This window comes from Triturus cristatus, chromosome 4_2 (genome assembly GCF_964204655.1).
Source record: "Triturus cristatus chromosome 4_2, aTriCri1.1, whole genome shotgun sequence".
NCBI classification, from domain to species: domain Eukaryota; kingdom Metazoa; phylum Chordata; class Amphibia; order Caudata; family Salamandridae; genus Triturus; species Triturus cristatus.
The window spans coordinates 227,482,076-227,496,066 of NC_140586.1; the positions used below are offsets into that span (position 1 = coordinate 227,482,076).

At 43.3% G+C, this 13,991-nt stretch overlaps 1 protein-coding gene across 5 annotated transcripts in view; it reads left to right on the top strand.

Annotated features, from left to right (window-relative positions):
- Window positions 1-13,991, top strand: part of TMEM184B (transmembrane protein 184B) — a 393,946-nt gene that overhangs the window by 362,652 nt on the left and 17,303 nt on the right. For 3 of the 5 annotated variants that reach the window (XM_085601314.1, XM_085601312.1, XM_085601315.1), the window contains exons 8-9: window positions 5,656-5,850; window positions 7,629-7,658. In XM_085601314.1, coding sequence (XP_085457440.1) covers window positions 5,656-5,850; window positions 7,629-7,658 — 225 coding nt within the window. The remainder of the gene's footprint in view (window positions 1-5,655; window positions 5,851-7,628; window positions 7,659-13,991) is intronic. The other 2 variants (XM_085601316.1, XM_085601313.1) reach the window with 1 other exon arrangement.

A 13,991-nucleotide genomic window follows, 5' to 3' on the forward strand; every position in this document is an offset into this window, starting at 1 on the left:
GATGTGCTACAAGAGAAGCGAGTGGAAGGTGGTTAAAGCCGCATGGGGCGATTTTTATAGCAAACTTTTGGCGTGGAAGAGCGCTGGTCTTCTCAGCACTGAGGAATTTAAATTCTTGAAAGTTAATCATCCCATCATGCCGGTTTTCTATCTCATTCCCAAAATACACAAGAACACAGTTAAACCCCCTGGTAGGCCTATTATCTCGGCCAGGTGTAGTATTTTGGAGAAAACATCGCTCTACGTTGATTTTTTCCTACAAAAGAACGTGAAGGGATTACCATCCTACATACAAGACACTAACGACTTTTTGAGGAAGATCAATGACATTGAGTGGCAGGATAAATACTGGTTAATCACCCTGGATGTTACCGCTTTGTACACCAGTATTCATCATCAGGATGGGATTAAAGCGGTTGAACACTTTCTGAGGACTGAGCCCATGTATATGATGGACCACTGCAAAATGATTCTGGCCATGATTAACATCTGTCTAAATAACAACTATTTCTTATTTCAGAATACAGTGTTCCAGCAACTAAGAGGCGTGGCAATGGGGGCTTGCTTTTCCCCGAGCTACGCGTGTTTACACATGGGCATGTGGGAAGAGCAAGTCCTCAAATTTGATTTTAGTGAGGTCATGTCTAACAACATCATTACATGGCTTCGCTATATAGATGACATTTTTGTGGTTTGGAAGGGGTCAAGAGCAGCTGCCTTAGACTTCATTCAGGCCATCAATGTCAACCGACTCAATTTGCAGTTTACAGCCCAGATCAGCCAAACTCAAGTTAGCTTTCTAGATGTAGAGGTCTTTGTTCTTGAGGGTAATCTACACACTAAGCTGTTCCGCAAAGCAACTGCGGGCAATACTGTGCTGCATGCTCAGAGCCATCATCCGGAACATCTCATACGTAGCATCCCCTACGGGGAGATGCTGCGTATTAGATGCATTTGCAGCACCGATGCGCATTGTATATCCGCCCAGGAACAGAGCAAACTGAGGTTCCTAGCAAGGGGTTATTCCCCGGCAGTGATTGACAAGGCTATGGCTCTAACTAGGTCTATGGCCAGAGACCTAACCCTAAATACCAGAAATACCAATTCTAATTCTGATGATGCCTCTAGTTTGGTATCTACTCAAGATGATTCACCGAGACTGATTTTAACCTATAGTCGCCTACATCACAACTTGCGTAAAATCTTCAAGAAAAATTGGTCGCTCGTTCGCCATGACCCTGTAATAGGTAGCAATGTTCCAAATGCCCCTGCCTTAACTTTTCGGAAGGCTCGGTCCATGAGCAATATGCTGGTAAAGAGCAGTCCCGAATTAAGCAGTAACACAAGCAATTGGCTACAAGCCAGCAAGGGATTCATTAAATGTTCCTCTTGCAGGGCTTGCACATTGGGCAGGAGCACGACTACTTATTCTTCTCCGTTCTCCAACACACCCTGTAAGATTACTAAAAAAACTTACATGCAGGACAGACTTTGTAGTTTATGTGCTGGAGTGTACATGTGGCCTGCAATACATTGGCAGCACCAAATTGCAGGCACACAAACGTATACTCCAGCACATGAGGGCTATTACCAATCATGACGCATCCTATCCTGTAGCAAGACACTTTGGTGACAAACATAACAGCAATCTTGAACATCTCAGCTACTTTGTCATCGATTCGGTGCCTCCCCTTAGACGTGGTGGGGATCGGGAAGCTATCCTCAGAAAACTGGAGACGCGGTACATTTTGGAGCTAGATTCCAAGGTACCTAACGGGTTAAACGCCAGTGAGGACTTCTTTACATGGCTCTAAATCCAACCTACACTCCATATTTGTCCTGCATTTGTAATCTGCATAGCATTAAATAGCACCTGTTCCGCGCAAGAGTTCGGATCCAATGTAACTGTTGATCAGCATTGTTTTTTCCTTTGTTATTTTCTTTCATTTTCAATTATTGTTATCACTCCCTTTTTTTGTTGTCTCTTCCTTTTGCCTCACTAACCACTTAGATGTGGTTTCAAACCGGCAGCACAAACATTTTCTCGAATGTAGTTACACTTAAAAGGTCTCAGGCATTTTAATGGCCAACTTCTTTGTTTGTGGGGCAATGTTTAATATGAGTTGCAATGGATTGAACCAGTTATAGGTAGCAACTCAATTAAGCAGATACAAACCGAGTTATTAATTCAGGCTGGGTTCACGCGCAAACCAAATAATGAGGAAAGGCGTGGTTTTCAAGCGATAAATACCTACGCCTATGGTGTGTAACCATATGGGGTTCCTACATGAGCTATTAAAAATTATTGTAAAAAACATTCATGAAATTATTTCTTAGCTATAGGTGCTCCTTGGTTTCATGGTGCCCCCCATTCAAGCTCTCATTGATTTAGATATTTTCATCTATCTTTGTATTTTTTCTGTGGCCTTTTTTCGTTGTTTTTTAGGGATTACAATGTATTTTACATGTATTATAACAAGTTCAGGAATGGCATGAAAATTGTTGACATTTGTTTTCAGAAAAACGACGTTAAAATCTGTTTTCTATGTTCATGGTTATGATGTCACGTTATCTTGCACTTTAAAAATTCAGGCTTCTATCGTTAGCGTCATGTGATCAAGGCCTCCAGTAGGTCGAAACGCGTCATGGCGGCGGTGCAGGTTATGGATTAAATAAAAAACTAAGAGCACCTACTTCTGGGTCCATGTTCGTCTCTGGCGTGTGTATGCAGCGCAACCTGTGAGGCGATTCCTTGTGGCATATATATATATATATATATATATATATATATATATATATATATATATATATATATACACACACACATACACACACTACTTCTTTGGGAGTGGTCTCTGAAGTCCACGAGCAATCAAGCCTGTGGGACCGGCGACCGGCACTGATGATGGCCATTCCGGCCAGAAACGCGTCTGCCACTATTGTTCCACGGACTGCAGGGAACCGCTTACTGCTGAATAAATCCTTTTTTGTGCCCAGAGCATGTGTCCCGCTGATTTATCTTCATAGGTCAGCATTTGGTGGTTGTGTGTGTGTGTGTATATATATATATATATATATATATATATTCGCTTAAAAAACCATAGGTTTCACACATGTTATAGTTAGCTGGACATTTCACTCGTGAAAAACCATTGAAATTCCCCCGTTATAGTTAGTGCAGGCAACTATAACTCACGCGACCGCAATCCTCTGCTGATGACGTCAGATATTACATCACTGTATTTACACACTTATTTACCCATGTCTTCTTCCATTAATTTTTAGCTATACATATATTACAAATATTTTTTTTTCAGAAAGACACATATGTCATAAGTGATGTAATATCTGACGTCATCATCAGACGATTGCGGTCGCGTGAGTTATAGTTGCCTGCACTAACTATAACGGGGGAATTTCAATGGTTTTTCACGAGTGAAATGTCCAGCTAACTATAACATGTGTGAAACCTATGGTTTTTTCAGTGAATTTGTACGTTTTTTTAAATGCTAAGTTATGTATTTTATTTTATTTTTTTAAGGATTTTCTCCGTGCACGTACCGTATGCGCACGGTGCACTTCGTGCACCGTGCGCGCGCTTTGGGCGCGCGGTGCGCGAATTTTTCAGTTTCAACCGTACGCGCACGCTACGCGTACTCCGCGATTTTTCGCAAAAAAATTAACGGAAATTTTGGCACTTGGGGGTCCTTCTGGGACCCCCTGACAAAGGCTAGGGGGTCAGGAACTGTCCACCCTGCCCCCTTTTCACGTTCTCCACCTTTGTTTTTCACCCCCTCAGACTGCGAGAGACAAAATGGCGGCCGACACATCCTGGTTTCGGCCGATTCGAATGTTTACTAAGATCTAACAACCAATCAGAATCGCGCACGGCAGCGTGCGCGTACGGTAAGTTTTACCGTACGCGCACGGTGCGCGCTTATAGATATATATATATATATATATATATATATATGCTTTTAAATGCTATTTTCTCAGGAAATACTGAACAGATTTACACCAGACCTGCAAAAGGCACATCCCTGACCTGAGGACTACCTCTCTGCCAAATTTCAAGTAATTCTGTTCAGCCGTTCGGGCTGTAGCTTGGACTAAAGGTCCTATAGAAAAATGCATGGGGAAAATGCGTTTTTGGACCCCCCCCTTTTTCTCAGCCCCCGCTTGACAAATCCCCCCGAGACTTTCAGGGAAGGAGTGGAGCGGAGCGCCCCACCTATTTTGAAAATTTTGCGAGGATTCGTCAATCGGCGCCAAAGTTATTCCAAATAGAATGTTGCGGATTTCCTATGGAAACACGATCCTAACTTTAACTATCTACTGGCGACCGCCAGTAGATTATATATATATATATATATATATATCAGCTGCCCATAAGACATACATCACTGAAACATACATATAGTTTACAATAACAAATCCCAGTGCTCACACTCAAAACATGAGACCATGAAAACGTATAAAATCTAATGTCCAAAGAGGAAAGTTCAGGATATCCTTATATCTTCGTTTTCTATCAGTTGCAGTTCCAGCAGCATTTTTTTTTTCTGGGTCCCACTGTCAGGACAAGGTCACCAGTTATGTGTTGCGTTTGGTTGCACCACTGATCGACAATGGCCTTTGTCCTTCACCTACTCCTAGGCATCCTCAGGTGTATCAAAAAAGTGACCTTTGCCATTGAAAAGATCTTTGAAGCATTTTATTTGTTCGCTATAAAGAACCTAGGAATTCTCCTGAGATGAGTCTTTGAAATCCACAGCGACGCAGTACCCTTACAGCCAACGTAATGATCTGCTTCCCAGATAGAAAAAGGAGCAAACCTTTGTTGTAAGCTCGGCTGCTGTGTAGCATCCACTTCCTCTGGTATGCTCCGGACCCAGATGTTTTACTGCAACCTCACATCCTCATCTTCCACAATTTTCTCCTGGTTTTTGGATGGCTTAGAAGACGAGTTACAGTGCTTTGTAATGTGTGGAATGAGTCTTCTACCACTGAAACATGACCCTCTGCTACATGATCCATTACTATGGGAACATCTTGTTAAGGCAGCAAGACTTCCCAGTCAACCTTTCCGATTTTATCTTCAAGGGAGACACAAGTATCCCAGATTGCTTGGAATATCACTGTGGCTGAGGACAAACTCTGATTTGTCATCTCCTCTTCCCTCCCTCTTACTTACTCTCTCCTGCTTCCTCTTCCTGCCCTTCGTATTTCCTGTTTCTTCTCAAACCTACATTTCATTCTTCTCACCCCTCCCCCATTGCAAATTTACCCTTCCTCAAACCTACCCTTAATTCTCTCTTGTCCTCTCTCCTTTCTTTTTCCTGCCCCTCTCCATCTAAGCCATCCTCGTTTCATCTTCTTCCACCTTACTCCTCTCACCATTATTTGTCAGGATTATTTTCCTCCTCTCTGCCTTTGATCTTATCCTCACTGCCCTTCTTTTGTTCTTGTCTTCTTTTTCATTCCATTTTCTTTCACCTTTCATCTTTCCTCCTCATTTTCACCATCTCACTCTTGTGCCTCCTCTCACAAATACTCATCTATTTATTAACTCTCCCATCCCTCACCTTTCGCATCCTATCCCTTTTTGTATTCATCCCACCCATCGTCCTATCACCCTCCTCTTTCTCTCCTCAGGCATGCTTCTAGCTATCCTAGAGAAGTGTGGGGCAATACCCAAGATCCACTCAGCAGAGGTGTCCGTGGGGGAAGGCACTGTAGCTGCTGGGTACCAAAACTTCATCATCTGCGTGGAGATGTTCTTTGCAGCTCTTGCCCTGCGTCATGCTTTCACCTACAAGGTCTACGCAGAAAAGATGCTGGATGTTCATGGTAAGTTTGTGAGTGTGCAGTAAGGACTCCTCGCTTCCACCTGTGTGTCACGTACCCCAGCCATCTGTGGCTCCCTGAAGTTATCATAATTATGGAATATACGTTTCATGTTTACAGTTGTAAGTAAGGGCTTAAAAAATGGAGGCAAAGTGACAGTGGCTAAAAAAGTAGGGCTGCCTAGGAGTCCCAAATGAAGTAAAGCAACTTGGCAACTACAATCGTAAGAAGGCTGCTTCTCTTGAGGCTCTCAACAAACACATTCTGAAAATGGTTTTAAGACATGGCTAGATCCTAGAGACAGCAGGGAAATGGAAACAGCCAAGAAAAAAGAGGGAATAGAAAGCAAACAAACAAACTTATGAGTGGGGCATAAAGGCAGAGAAGGGTTAAGGAATGTTAACAGTATTTGATCTGCTGAGGGTTACTGTGGGGAAAACTGAGGCGAAACTTCTCAGGAGTAGTGTGTAAAGGTGGGAGAACAAGATTTGATGAGGATAGAATGGAGACAAAACAGAGTAAGTCAGCAGTTCTGAGGAAAGGGAGCAGTGGAACTAAAGATGCGTGGGACAGAGGGGCAGAAGGAAGAGAAGGAGCTACTTAGCAAAGAGCGATAATAGTTTTGTGAAAAGGAGAAAGCATGGAAATGCTGAGAGAAATGGGGTAATGAAGAGCAGAGAAACATTGATGCAGGACAGCGAAAAATGCTGAGTAGAGTGTTTGTAAGAAGATAATGAAAGCAGCATGATATTTGTAAGAAGATACATGAAAGGCAACAATAACGTTTGATGAGAGGAAACTAATGGATTAAAACTGCAGATAAGGTAGCACAGATTGTGAAGAAACTAAAGTTAGAAATGTGCAGGGGCTAGAGCGTGGCAGAGATGAGGGCAAGAACTGCATGTTGGCTAGGTAAAAATAACGGACAGAGGAATGGGGAAAAGATATTTAATCTGTTTCTAGGAGAGGGAGAGGTAGAGAGCAGTATCTGCTGTAGTTAGGAGCAGAGGATACGCGAGTAAGATCGATTGAACATAAGATCAACTAAGGGGGAGAAAAAAATTGCTTTCGAAAAGTGAAGATTGTGAAGAAGAGCAAGATGGTTTGGGTGCTGTAGCATATACTATATTAGTTGACTCTCTCAAAACCTGCTTACCCGAGAGGGACAGTGAGAGCTAAGGATGGAAAATTGGACTTGGTGGAAAACAACAGGTATATGATATAGGTGGATGGGAGAGCAGGAATTGCTGAGGATAGTGGTGGTTAATCGGGGGCGGAAGTCAAAAGGAGAATGTGGAAGAACTGAGGAGAGAGTAGTACAGAGGGGAAAATGTGGAGTGCTGGAGATGTTGGAGTTAGAATAAGTGAAGCAGGAATTAACTGAAGTGAAACTGGAAATAGGGAGAGGTGAAACAGCTGAATGTAGATCAGTAATTTATTATGCATTCACTTCCTGTGGTTCTGTAAGCCACATTTAACAGGGACAACCGTCACCAATGGCAAAGAGTTGATATACATCTCTGCAGTGTTTCTTATCTCTCTCTCTTTATCTGCCTTTCAATCTTAGTTTGCTCTTGCTTTCATCTTGCTCTTGGGCATCTCTGGTTCTTCCCTATCCACCTTACCTCTCTTTTCACTTATTTTTCTCTTATCTCCTTTTTAAACCCTCTTGTCGAGCTTCTTTGTTCCTTTCTTTCTCTTAAGCTTTCCTACTCTTTCCTCCTAATATTTTTCTTCCTTTACTGTTTTTTTCTACCTGCCTCTCGTCTCTGCCTGTGCAGCTCCAGTTCCATCATACGGCGGTTCATACGGTAGGTGCTGCTTCCTGTTTCTGAGGCTGTTCTACCTGCTTTCATCTCATATGTCTTTCCTGCCTGCACATCCATCTTCTTGTATTTGCACCCTTCTTGTGCCTGCATCCTCCACCGCTTGTTCCTGTCAGAAATCCAGTGTTACTGTGTCATTGTTTTGAGCATATCGGGGAGGTGTTACTGTCCTGACCCATTGGGGCTTCAGAGATTCAGTAGCCTCCAGCCTTGACCCTATTTATTGCTTTGCATAACTCCTTATCATCTGATTTCTCATACGACCAGTGCTCATTACCACTGAAACATCATGGAATGATCATGTTCCTACTGTGACCCTTCACAAAGTCATTGATGTCTGTTTTTTTTTTTTTAAAGTGTTTTGCTATGTTGCAAGCTCCTGGTTTAACCTGGTGCTGTGATGTGTTATAAGCTGAATGTTGTTGAATAATAAGCACATATCGCCCCTAAAATTACTGTATATAAATGTTTTCAAAGATCTTATGTGCATCTCATAAACAGTAAAGAATGGTATACTAAGAAAACATAGTTGCAGACGTGTGTGGAATTATGCTCTCCTAACTTAATGGCTTGGAAATTATGCTATCCTGTGTGCTGGTCTAAACTGTTAGGAAATCGAGGCCATCACAGGTTTATGGTATTGCTAGAGTTGCCTGTTATCCAGAATTGGCGTATTCCCAGTTGTCAGACTGGAAGCCTTCAGTACTCCATGTTAACATAGCGGTGAATACATACATTTAAATTACCATGAACTATAAGGTAATCTATCCACCTCGAGCTCTGACAAGCAAGTTGGAGAGACTCAGAGCTCCAAGTACCACAGAGGCACCAACTGTTCGATTTCTTTTTTTTTTTTATACTACATGTCGAGCTTACAACAGAGAACATTTAGAAGTCTGCTGTATCGTCTAAAATCTTTTTTCATTCAACCTGGTGGTTAGTCTTTCTCTGGGACCCTTTCCACTCCTTGCAGTTTGACCCTTTTTTTCACCTGGGTGGCTAAGCTTAACCCTTTTTGGGTAGCTGTCGCGCCTTATAAATCGAATAAATAAGCTCGGAGAACTCCTGTTGGGTGACTCATCTTCAGGCCACATGCTTCATGTAGAGCCCAATTCATCTGTGTGGAAAATCCTCACAAGAAATGCATTTATTGCTTTTACAGATCTGGCCTTTTGACTTAGAAATGTGACATTTGTCAATCGTTCAGCTCAGAAGCCTTTAATGACAGGGAAAAAAGACTTCTTGAAGAATTGAAAATGGACTCTGGGCACTGGGTTGTCAAGAGTGCATCTCCACCATCTGCCAAAGGGAAGAAGCATAAATTAGGACTGGTCAGAGCCTCTTTCTCTGAATCTCTTGCGACTCACCTTAAAACCCTCTGTCTACTGTTTAGATACAGATATCTAGCTCTTGTGGTGAATCTCTTGAGAATACCAAGATTTCCAGGCCTGTTGATTCTACCTTGACAGCTGTGCTAGTTGTTTCTTACAGCTCCAAACAATACTTTTCAATAGCCTGCAAACCTCATCTTTTAATTCCAAGTTGTTGGCGACCCTTTTGTCATCCAGCCATTCGTCATTTGTGTCGTTTACCTTTTTGTTGCTGGTTTCACAATATTTGATGGGGTGACTGCAATTCTGTCAAAGACTGCTTTTTCTGATGTACAGCTTGTATTCAAAGTGGATCTTTGCTGTCAATGATTTAGCTCATTCTCAATATGACAGCGACCCTTCTCCAACATTGGATCTTTTATATATTCACATGCTTGAATAATCCCTATTGTCAGGCAGGGAATCCCGGTACATTAAAATAGCAGTATACAGTGTAAAAATATGCAACATATAGTACATAATGCAAACACGCCACATGCCTGAAACAACACAGTATGTTTAGTAAAATATCCACCTCATTTGCAAGACCCCAGACTTCAGCCAGTGAGTTGGAAGCCCAAACCCTTACTCCCCCTAGAGGCCATTATAGCTGAGATTTCTACTGTGCATCGTGTGTGAGCGAGTACCTGTCTGAGCTCTGCTCTAACCTTGCTGTGAACCTGAAATTGTTTCCATTTTATCTGCTCTGGATTTGAACCAGCCCTTTCTTCAGTTTTACTGTACTGCGAGTCATTTTTGGGGAAAGATTGTTTCAATTTATGTACCAGGGAGATCTTTGGTCTGACAAGTACCTGTTACCATGGCTGCCAAGGAGAAGAGATCCCTTTTTAACACCTCTTTACCTCGTGTCAGCAAGAAATTTACACTGATGACCCACATTCTCAGTGTAGTTATTGTCTTTATCCTAAACATAAGTAAGCAGATTGCAAGATTTGTAAGTCTTTCTCCACTAAGACTCTTAAGGACAGACAAAGGAGTGTGGAATTGTTTCTGATTAATAAAGAGAATGTTTCTCCTTCTGAAAGAGTTGCCTCCTCTTCAAATGAATATTCCTTGAAGTGCTCCTCCAAGCACTTTCGTTAAGGCAGCCCACAAGAGGAGACTTGTTCAGTTTCCTGATCTTGATTTGTTTGCTATAGTGCTTGCAGTCACCTCCTCTGCTGACAAACCCAAGTCTAAGCACTGTAGAGACCTGTGGCAGAAAAGAAAATCTTCACCGGAATTCTTGTCGACATCGAGACAGTTGATGGCAAGGTCTTTGGCTTCATCGTTCTGGTCAAACTGTCGATGTCGAGCATTCAGTGAATGAAGGCAACGTTGACGTTGAGCATGCCGTTAATAGTGAAGACAATGCCTTTGACAACCATGCCATTGATGCCAATGACCTTACCGTCGTCAACACCATACCATCTTGGATGACAACCATGATGTTGAGGGCGACGACCATGCTGTCGAGGGCGAAGGGTATACCGTGGACTGCAGAACCATTGGGATCCACACAATCAAAAAACATTGCAGGAGATGTTTTTTCACCTTTAAGGGTGATGAATGTACCTCCAGTGCAGTTATTGCAGTCCGATAAAGAAGAAGCTAGTGATTATGCCTCATTGACAGCTTACAGCCAGCATATGATCTGAGCTTAAAACCGATTTCTCCAGTAAAGACAAAATGGAACTTAATAGTCTTTCAATACAGGTAAAATATTCCGAAGGCACGCCATCCCTCTCATTACCCAGCTTCGGTTGTAAACAAAGCAGGAATACATCATGAACATGATCAGCTTCATAAACAAACTCCAGAGAATTACCATTCAAATGACTTGTACTACAATATAAAAGAGGTAAAGAGAGACGTTCAAGGGAAGAGCTTACAATAGGAGTGTTCTTCTATCTAAATCTACTCATTGGATAACCGTCCTTCACCGCATGATCGAGCGGGGCTCCCCAGCCCCTTGTTTGGGCTTCAATATCAATGTCTGGGAGTGTGAAGTCTCCCCTCAGATTAAACTTTTCACAAACTGGTTGCCATGGGATATTTCAATTTTTAAAAACATTTCTGGCCATTTATTAGGAAATTCTTGGGGAGTTTGGTTTGTGTGCTGTAATGTTTGCTGGTTGGACATGTAGAATTTGTTATCCTTTACAAGGTATGTTTTTCTCTCTTTCCTCAGTTTTTGATTTACTTCAGTGTTTGAAAAAAAGAAAAGGGAAAAAAAGTATTTAAAGTATGTTTTTTTATTGTGGTAGTGTATTTATCTGGACCTCCGTAGGAGTTCCGTAACCAATAAAAACTAAATTCTTGTAAATTGTTGACAGCTTATAGCCAAACGCAATTAAATGTGAGATATGTCCCAGATTCCGCCAAACAAGGATAGCAAACGTATTGACAATCGGGGTCGGAGATTTTCTTCTAAGGCAGCAACATCAATTAAGATAGCCAATGGCCTGGTGATTCTAGGTTGTTATGATCATCAGATGTGGCATGACATAGCTCCATTACCAGGTATTATCCCTGAGGATAAGAGGGACATGGTGAGAGCTGTTCTAAAGTAAGGAGAATTAACCTTTAGTAAGAGTTTTTTGGAGTGGATCGTGCCGAAACAGTTCCTCTGTGAGCGGTCGATCCGCCGGCGCCGAAGGGGTCGGAGTCGGTGGTTTTTTAGTCTTGGAATCATCAGTTCGTTTTTTTAATGTGTGGTTTAGACATGTCCGGTTGTTTCCTCGGTTCCGAGATGGCTTTCGGCTTCGAGGTGTGGGTGTCGATTACTTTGGCTTTTTTGCTCAGTTCCGAAGATGGCGTCGGTACCGAGGAGCTAGTGGGTGTCTTCGGCGCCGAGTGTTTCTGTGTGGAGGAAGCCATTTTCTTTTTAGGTGCGGAGTGTTTCTCGGCACCGACGGGAGGCTGGCTCGAGCCCGAGCTGCCAGAAGGCTTGATGGGCTTCTTAACTGGGCCCGAAAGCAAGGTATGTGAAGCAGTGTCTTTGGTCGTGCCTAGGCCCGAGGGCGAAGGTGTGACCGAAGCCTTTTTCGATGCCGTCGAGGGTGGGGACCGATAGTAGTACTCACGCCCCTCTGTGCCGGAGTGATGTCCTCGACATCTGAGTCGTCTGCTTCGGAGGCGCTGACGAGGCCCTCTTCGGTGTGCTGTTCCTGGGGAACATCGGCGCCTTCTCCGAAGATGTCGTCGGGGATTGCAGTCGACCCGTGTGCCATGGTTCTCCTCGCTGTTCAGTCTCGAATTGTCTTTTTGGACCGGAAGGATTTGCACGCCGGACAGTCTCGAGCCTCGTGTTCTGGGGAGAGGCAGAGGTTGCACACCTCATGGAGATCGGTGTGGGGAAATTTAGATCCACATCGAGGACACTTCTTAAATGGAGTCCTTTCCATGAGCCAGGAACGGAGCTGCGTCGACGCCTGGAATCGAAGTTTCTCGATGAGTCACTTCGAGTGGGGAGATCGCGATAGAGAACAATACCGCGGAAGGGAAGGATTGCGCGCCGATGAGAAGAACTGTAACTAGAAGCGGTTCGGAACCGGAGCGCGAAGAACCCATCCGAGCCCGATAGCGGAAAAAAAACAATCGGAGGATGGAGCCGAAGCCCATGCGCAATACGATCCAAAGGAGGAGTCACATACCTCGTGACTTCCAAAGACTTTCCAAGAGAAAAACAACTGCAACATCCGGGACCAACACCAGATGGTGATCTATGCACAGTGTGTAGATCTGCAGCTCTACATGCCAAGAACAGATGCATACTGGTAAGTAGCATTTGCCTTTCATTTGGTGGAGCTGCAAATGGAAATTCTCATGCTCCTTTTCAAGAGAGCCATAGAAAGTCGTCAAGTCACAAAGGAATCAATGCTTCTATTTCAGGTTCTTCATAATAGGAAAAAAATAGTTTAAGGAGGCCTTTGCTAGACCTCGGAGTGCTGAACAAGTTTATAAAGAAACTGTCATTTCTGATGCTTACGCTGCAAGACGTCTGCCTGATGAATCAGGAAGGTGATTTTTTGAACCTCCCTTGACCTTTTGGATGCTTACTTCCACATACCCATTCACCGAAAACACAGGATGTACCTTCGTTTCTCAGTAGCGGGTCAGGGCTACCAGTTCAAGGCACTCACTTTTGGGTTCAAATCGGCATCGAGCATTTTCACCAAATGTCAAGCTCCAGTTGCAGCTTTTATCAGCAGAGAGGGTCACCAGGCCATCTTATACCTGGGCAACTGGTTAGTCAAAGCGCCACACAGAGAAAAAGCAAGAGCTTCTAAGACAGTTTGCATCAATCTCTTCCGGAGGCTAGGCCTCGCTTTGAACAAGGAGAAATCTTTGTTTGTGCCCCAAACAAAGATCCCATTTCTGGTAGCGATACTAGACACTCTATTGGCAAAATTATTTTGCAATCAACAGAAACAATAAGAAAGTTACAGTGTCAAAGACTATTGCTCAACATCAACGTGAGGCAATACAAGTCCCTCATAGGTATGATGACATCATGTATTGGTCTTGTTCTGTTTTGCAGGCTTCGGATGAGACCTGTTCAGCAAAAGCTGGATTCGCAATAGAGGGAGGTGGAAGGTTCATGGGAAGATATGGTCTGCATCACAAGGTGCTTGAAACAAGCTCTGGTCTGATGGAGAATTCCAGATAATCTAACTGCAGGTCTCTTTCCTACCAATAACAGAAAGGCTATTCACCATGGATGCCTCCATGGGCAAATGAGGAGCCTACCAGTAAGACCTTTAAGAGGCCTTTGGTAACAAGGCTCCACATCAATGTGTTGGAACTCTGTGCCATAAGACTCGAGTCTTCCCAGATTGGCAGGTCAGCTGGTCCTAGTCAAAACCGACAACACAACATCCATGTTCTGTATACCCAAGCAAGGAGGAACACGGTCCAGGATCCTTTCAGAAGAAGCTGAACTGCT